At 45.1% G+C, this 8,388-nt stretch overlaps 1 protein-coding gene across 1 annotated transcript; it reads right to left on the bottom strand.

Moving 5' to 3' along the window:
- Positions 1-354: 354 nt before the first annotated feature.
- Positions 355-8,005, bottom strand: LOC124691044 (cinnamoyl-CoA reductase 1-like). Its single transcript, XM_047224332.1, has 5 exons — positions 7,876-8,005; positions 1,352-1,506; positions 1,077-1,259; positions 627-982; positions 355-532 (listed from the first exon to the last, which is right to left on the bottom strand). Exons 1-5 carry the CDS (start codon positions 8,003-8,005, stop codon positions 355-357), a joined length of 1,002 nt encoding a protein of 333 aa, XP_047080288.1.
- Between the last annotated feature and the right edge of the window lie 383 nt (positions 8,006-8,388).

Raw genomic sequence — 8,388 nt, 5'->3', positions numbered from 1 at the left:
GAGATGGGCGTGCTCCCTAGGTTCTCCTTCGGGGGGGGGGGGGTTGTAATGTGAGCGCGTGCGACATTTTAAGCCGTCAGATTGAACCCATATAAAATCTCCCTAATATAACCCCTTTATCGAAAAAATCGGGATGTTCTCACTTTGGTGATAGCTTATGAGACATATGAAATGTTTGCGATTTTAGTTCCCAAAACAAACAATACATTTTATTGCACCACGTGAACAGATAGTTACATAACCCTAAACAGTTTTCTAGACATGTACGAATAAATTTGTAAAATGGACCGAGACACTCCTTAATTAAGATAATTCATCCATAGCCATGATGATCAAACCGCTGCATATCTTGGTTTACAGCCGTGCACGTTTTGGCCCAGTAGCAAGCAAAAGTAGGTGGCCCTTCTGCTGCAAGGATATCACCGTCTCGAACAAGCTTTCCCTCAAAGGAGTGTACTCCAGGCCCAAGTCTTTGAGCCTCTGGGTTGAGAACTTGTACGGTTTCACCATGGGCTTGCCGTCGTCTTCGGACCTACCACGCCAACAACGCGCACGCTCGTATTATGATGGGTGAGAAAGCAATGCGCATGACAAAACATGAAGAATAAAGTTCGTCATATCCGTACTTGGTAGTGACGGGGTAGTGAGGGAAAAGGCCCTGGAGCATCTTAATGAACTGAGCACGGTGCAGCATTTCTCCGATGCAGAGGTAGCGCTGTCCGTGGGCGCCGGGGCGCTCGTAGACGAGGACGTGGGCGCGTGCGACGTCACGGACATCGGTGTAGCCAGCGACGGCGTTCGGGTAGGCCGCCTTGGTGCCCATGATGTACTTTAGCACGACATTGTTGCTTCCGTTGAGCGCCTGTTGCAAGGCGGGACCGATCGTTACGTGCGGCACCACCACTGCCAGCTCCACGCCTCTCATGGCCGCCTCTTCCATTGCCGTCTTCTCCGCCATCATCTTGGCGCAACAATATATATTCTGCGTAGGGGCATATATAGTGTTGTGAGTTTACGAGCTGAATCATGGGATAAAGACGTGGAATCATGGAGCTCGGGGAAGGTTGGTTAACTACCCCTGTTCGTTTGCAGAATTCATAGTCGCTCCAGTACGTCTCGTCGACCACGTCGTCCGGGCTCCGGTTGGGGTCCATGTGCACGGCGCCGTAGGAGGAAGTGAACACCACGCGTCGCACGCCGGCGTCCGCCGCCGCTCTGATCACGTTCCTCGTCCCGTCCACGGCGACCGGCACAAGGTCCTATAAGTCAGCAGCACAAAAAGATAACCAAGTAAGTACTCGGCCATTCTTGAAAGCGCAAGAGGTGATCATAGCAGAAGCAGTGCACTGACGGGGTCGTTGGACACCGGAGACGCGACGTGGAAGACACCGTTGCAACCACTGAAAGCAACAGAGAGGCTGTCGTAGTTCAGCACGTCGGCGCGGCACAGGGACAGCCTGTTGTCCGCTCCTTCTAGCGCGAGCAAGTGCGCGTTCTTGCCATCAGCTACACAAATTAACCGAACACGTGAGTCCATTAGGTCAATGGGCTAAGAAGATATGGAAGACTAAGTTAATGACATGGAAGACGCCGTGGCATCTGATGAAAGCTACAGAGACCATCTCGGTACAAGAGATCGAGGAATCATATTTTTGGCTGGATGCATCTGTATTGCTACTAGTGCACCGCGTTGCTGCAGAGTCTAGCTGTAATCGGCAGTTTTTTAGTATCAAATATTCTTTTGAAAAAATAATGGGTGAATTTGTCGTAAGCTTCATAATCATAGTACACACGAATTACTTCAGCTATCTAAGCTACCAGTAACGGCGAACTCGATCTGAAGATGAGGAGATTGTTTTTTTTTTTTTTTTTGAAAGAAAGGCAAAAGGTTTGCCTTAATTCATTAATAGAGAAGAGCAGAAAGTTTGACAGTCAAGGTTTTAGCGTTACAACCCTGCCATGGGCAAAAAGGATTACTCTCCCGCTATGAAAAGACCCAAGTGTTTAGCACCGGCTACAGCCCAAGTCCTAGCCTCCGATTTGATTCTCTCAAAGATGATAGTGGGCATGGTCGACACATTCTTGAAAGTTCTTGCATTACGCTCCTTCCAAATCTCCCACGAGACCAACATGAGAAGAGTAGCCATAGCTTTCCTTCTTCCAGCGATGAGCGAAGGCGATAGAAGTCCACCAAAGTTCGACACTACCGAAACCGCTCCAAGAGGAAGGGTCGAAATCATGGATGTGTAGCCAACCCCGGATCATCTTCCAAATACGAATCGTGAAGCGGCACTTGAAGAGGAGGTGGTTGGCGGATTCATCATGGCATCGACATAGGGGGCAGATCCGACCATTGGGCCATCCCCGTTTGGCTAGCCGGTCCGCCGTCCACACACGGTTTTGGATGATAAGCCGGCGAAAAGCTTGCATTTAGGGGTGCCCAGGCCTTCCAAACAATAGCATCCATACATGATCGAATTGTCCCAGCGAATTGCGCCTTGTACGCCGAAGAGCACGAATAAGCCCCATTTGTGGTTAGCTTCCAAACAATGGAGTCCTGGGCGTTTGCACGAAGGTGAAGCTGCGAGGTGTGAGACCACAACTTGGTGAACTCCATGAGGTTTTGCACCGAGAGCCCCTCCGAGGTATCAAGGTGATCGACCCAAGCATCGTCGGTAATGGAATCCCGAACATTCCAAGATTTCTTGCTCGAGAGAGCGAAGATGGAAGGGGCGATGCATTTAGGGCTTAGACCATCAGCCCAAGGATCATACCAAAAACTCGCCTTCATGCCATCTCCAATGGTGACCTTTGTCAACGAGTGGAAGAGCTCCATATCATCATTGCATGGGTTTTCCATTCCGACCCATGGTTTATCCGGCGAAGTCCAAGCAAGCCAAGGCCAACGTAGGCGCAAAGCCCTACCAAATTTGTCCATATTGAGGATGCCGAGCCCTCCAAGGTATGTGGGGCGACAAACTGCGGTCCGCTTGACCTTGCATTTACCACCGGTAGCCTTTTCGGTGCCCGCCCAAAAGAAGCTACGGATGATCTTGGTGATGGCCTGTAGAGGTTCCGCGGGCACCTCAAGGGAGGTGAGAGGGTAAATAGCTTGGGAGGTGAGGACCGATGTAACAATGGCCCTTCTACCGGCCATGTTGAAGTATCGCCCATGCAACGGAGCGAGGCGCGCCATTGCCTTGTCTTCAATGTACTGAAAGTGTGATCTTTTAAGTCTCGTGACCCCGAGGGGGAGGCCAAGGTAACGCATGGGGAATGACGTTATAGTAGCCGGTAGATCTTGGAGGACTTGCACCAGGTTGATGTTGTTGCATCCAATAGGTGCAACGAGGCTCTTATCGAAGTTGGTCGAAAGCCCGGTGACCTTGCCAAAGTCGCTTAAGATTTGGGCGAGGGAGGAGATCTCCGAACGGACGGGGGCCATGAAGATGGCCGCGTCATCGGCATAAAGTGAAGTCCGAAATCTAGCCCCTCTTCCGGGAAGGCGGGTAAGCAAGCCGAGGTCGGTGGCGACATGGAGGATGCGTTGGAGGGGGTCGATGGCAATGTCAAAGAGCAATGGCGAGAGAGGGTCTCCTTGTCTTAGCCCCCGGCCATGCATGATAGGGTTCCCGGGAACGCCATTGAGAAGAATTCTCGAGGAGGAGGTGCCAAAGAGAGCCACAATCCAATCCCGGAACCGCGGCGGAAAACCAAGGTGTTGAAGAAGCTCGAGGATATAGTCCCATCTTACATGATCAAAGGCTTTCCTAATGTCAAGCTTGAAGAGGAGGGAGGCCTTCTTTCTTCGATGTAGCCATCTAGCGTAGTTGCGGACAAACATAAAGTTTTCATGGATGCTTCGGGACTTGATGAACGCACTTTGGGCATGCGAGACTATGCCATTCATACGTGGGGCCAATCTCATGGAGAGGACTTTGGCCACAATCTTTGCAAATCCATGAATGAGGCTAATAGGCCTATAATCGGTGATTTCTTCGGCCCCATTTTTCTTTGGGATTAGCACAATGTTCGCGGTGTTTAGCCAATGGAGGTTTCTCGTGCGAAGGTCGGAGAAGCGTTGGACGACCGCCATGACATCAACTTTGATGATATCCCAACAAGCCTTGAAGAATTTTCCATTGAAGCCATCCGGACCCGGGGCCTTGTCGGAAGGCATCTCGAAGATCGCCTTTTAACCTCTTCCTCGGAGAAAGGGTCATCTAAGCCCGCCAAATTTGGAGTTGGGAGGTCCAAAGAACTCCAGCTTGAGAGAGATGGTGCGGGGGTTCACATGTCCGATAGCCGTCTTGAAATGTAATTGAGCAATATTTTGCTTTTCCTCATGGGAGGTAGCCCACCCATTGTTGTGCCGAAGTTTGAGGATGAAATTTTTCCTTCTTCTCGCATTAACCTTCCTATGGAAGAATTTAGTGTTTGCATCTCCATCCCGTAGGTCATTGATTCGCGCCCTTTGTTTCTTCCGAGCCCTCTCAAGGGCCGCCAAGCCAATGATTCTTCTCTTTAGCCTTGTACGTATGTCTGTTTCCTCCGGCAAAAGAAGCCTACTATCCATAGCCCGGTCAAGGTGCAAGATGACGTGAAGGGCCATGTGGGGTTATTTGAGGCTACATGGTTAAGAAATTTAACTAAGGTCTTTCAATAGTACAAGGATGGATTTAGAGCTCAAGCGATGGAGTTTTTCCGCCTATATATAGGAGCTTGCCTTGGTTACAGCGCATCGGTAATAAGCCTAATGAACCGGTATGGAGGAAGGATTATGTTTGTACTTTGTACTGAAGTATGTTTCGCTGCATGGCAGAAAAGTAATGCATCCGAGAAGCGGTGCCGTTTCCAGAAATTTGAGACCCGTGTGCGAAATGTAAAATTGAGTCTACAAATAAAAATTTAAACAATCTAAACATGTTATCATTTAATTATACAGCTTCAAAATGCAAATTACGTGTAATATGTGAAAGGCTGACAACGCTAAAAAGTAATTATGTTTAAGCAATGGGGTCACTTTCTCTAGATATCAAGTAGCTCCAGTCTGCAGTTTCTTTATGTTCTGTAACTTTTGCTTGTTAAGTCACCACAACGGCACTAGCAGTTGCTCACGTACCCAGTCAACGAAACATGGCCTCGAAACCCAATATCTCTTTCCCTTCTCATTATATCTTTTTCTACATCGCGACCAAGAGCAGATCTGCAGATGGAGCTCTTCCATGGCGGCGCTGCAACTTCCGCGTTGATCTCGTAAATATACTAAGCATAATCTGAAAATTTAAAGAAAGGTAGCTGCTCTATCTCGCAGTACATAGTAAGACTGAGGGCCCCTGATTTTGGGGGACACTGTGCGGCCGCCCAGCTCACGTGCTTGTTGACGGCCCTTGGAGAATCTTTAATTAGTAAACGAGAACTTTCATTTGAAAATAGTACGTGTATGCGGCTCTGTCACAACCCTATGTCTATCAGAGGCAATCAAGACCAAGAACAGAACTGATGAAAGGCAGAGGATCCGGAAGCCCACCTCCATCGCCAGGTCCAGCCCAGCAATGGCCAAGAAAAAGGGATGCGCCGAAAATATGCTGTTATGCGGGTCGCGTTTACCGCGTCTGGACTGCGCGACCGTGGCCTCCAAAACGCGTTTGGGATGGCCTGGATAGGCAGATTTAGGGTTTGCGGTTTGGAGGATCTGTTAGAGATGCTCTAAAGTGAAAAGATCGGTGATTCTAATTGTTGCTGTGTTGATGGATTTGTAATTTTTGGGTTCAAGTAGCGTGAGATTGTTCATTTTCCGCTGCTCTGGCCTTGATACATTCCCCTTCCTCTTTTTTTATCTGCTTGTTGAATTTTCTTTCCCATCTTACTATGCTAGATTGTGGGGTTGCTGTCTGGTTAGGTAGATGGACTTGAGGTTACTTGAGGTTGGATTTTCTTGCATCTTCCGTGAGATGGATTGGTCGATTTTATTTTTGATGATTCTGTAAATTTTGGAGCTAGCCTCATCTTCTCTTGTTATTGTTTCTGGTTTCTTTTCTGCATAGATGTTCTTGAGCAGCGGAAGAAATAGTTTGATTTCTTCCTTGGATTCAGAGGGGTAAAAGGATTTTTTTTATTCCATTGTCTCTATCTCTAAGAATCAAATATTTATTCACGTTTTTGATAAGTCAATTTTCTCCTTTAACTCATTTGTTTGATCTAGATTTTGCCGTATTCTCGATACACTTCCCATGTGTTTTTTGTACATGGTCACCGATCCACAGATCCTTGTTCATTTAAAGAGTGGACAAACTTTTGACTTGCGTTTGCTTCACCACGAGGTGTTGATTTTTTTATATGGTATCTGCCTGATCCAATAAACTGTAAAATGTGACATGGATTTGCACCACACGGCGTTGCTTTTTTATTGCACATGCTGTGTAGACGATCCAGATAAAATTTTCATTCAAATAAAGTGTAAAAAATTATGTAGGAAAAAATTCTGTTGGTTATCTCGTAATATTTCTTGACCTAGATCCCATGGTCATTCATGTTTATTTTCAGAACATGGGAAGTTGTTTCGTGATTGGTTCTGTTTTTTAGGTTTATGGTACATCACCAAAATTATGATATTGAAACCGTGCTTAATTTTGTTGATGTGGCGTTGTTTCTTTATCTTCCTGGACAACTGTCTAGTACGTGTAACTGGTATGGCCGAAGTCACGCGTTAAATTTTTCGGAAGAAAAAAAAAACAAGACCGTACAAGACGGCTGACAACCAGCACGCACAAAAGCTCAGGATGGCTTGGGGGTAACAGACTGAAAGTGACGGACGTTTAGTTGAACGAATCTTAACGCATGATCCAACGATGTGCCCCGCGTGCATAGCTAGCACCCCGGGTAAAAAAATCCGTATCGATATATATATATAATATAATCGCGCTATTTGATCCCCATGGAGTAGAATAGTTATTCTACACTCACCGGGAAATCCAAATCGGCTCACCGTGCATATGAACTCGTTGTGTGAAAATACATTTTGAAGTGTCAAAAAATTCTGAAGTAAATTTTTACATGTATATCTAGACATTTTATGTTTACACACAAGTTTTCGGGAAAATATTTTTTTTTGTGTCTCGTGTTAAAAAGATAAATTTTGATACTCCAACACGACTATATATAGGACATTTTTTTATCTTTTTTGTACATGCCACATAAAGTGTTATTTTCCCACGATAACTTGTGTACGAAGATAGAATATCAGGATGTACAGAAAAATGTTATTTTAGAATTTTTTGACATTTTAAAATTTATTTTTAGTTATTTTGTATAATAGGTGCATATGCACCTATGAGCCAAAATGCTACCTCCACACTCACCCTCTACCTTTGCAACCATAAATGATTTTTAAGTTACGTACATTTTTTCTTACTTCATTAGTCGAGTAGAACATAAGAAAAAATTGGCCTTGACGTAAAAAAATAACATAAAATAAGTATTTTCGTTATTTTTACACTACAATTACTCATACAACGCGTTTTATGTCGATTTGTTGTGGTAAGTGAATATGAAGGTAAGTATATGTATGCAAAACATAATTTTATGAATGTAACAACGTAAAATTATGTTGGGTGTAAAATAAATTTTTTGCACCCTGGAGGTCAAATAGAGTTTCACTATATATATATAGCTATTTTACCATTTTTATTTTCGAATTAGCTTATATGTATATTGATGCTAGATATAAATCATGACGTTACAAATTCTTGGCTTGTGCAAATAACAGAAGTTTAAATAAGCACACAATGAGAAAAAACGGACTCGTATATATATCCAGATTATTAGCATCTAATGTAAAGATGGTAAAGATACAAATGATCTTGTCTTACTTACCAAGATCTCTAACCGTTCCCCTCACAGAGTAGCCACGGAGGAGGAGCAACTTCACCACCCATGACCCAATGAAGCCTCCTGCTCCCGTCACACAAACCAGCTCCTCCTCATTACCGAAATAGGATGCCATGGCTGACTGTTGTTGATCGTGTTTGATTAGCTACTCGTTTGGAACTGGCTTGACAAGAGTACGAGAGCACTATACACTCGATGCATGTATATATATGAAAAGCTAAAGGTCAGCCCTCCATCGCAATAGTTTGCAATCTAGTCGCTTTAAGTACCAATTCTTTTTGTTTATTTTTCTCTCTCTCTGTCCTATGTTGCTCTATGCACATGCATGCTCTGAACATATACGTATAGAAAAAGCGGTATGCGTAGATACACCCCCCTTAGGAGACTTACGAAGTCGTTAGAAATATAATTGGTATGTTTAGATACCCCACCCCCGCCCCAAGGAAAGTTCGAGACTTACAAAGTCGTTAGATATATAATTTACGGTATACTAGCAGA

This window comes from Lolium rigidum, chromosome 2, assembly GCF_022539505.1.
Source record: "Lolium rigidum isolate FL_2022 chromosome 2, APGP_CSIRO_Lrig_0.1, whole genome shotgun sequence".
NCBI classification, from domain to species: Eukaryota; Viridiplantae; Streptophyta; class Magnoliopsida; order Poales; family Poaceae; genus Lolium; species Lolium rigidum.
This window is presented reverse-complemented; position numbering and strand designations above follow the sequence as displayed.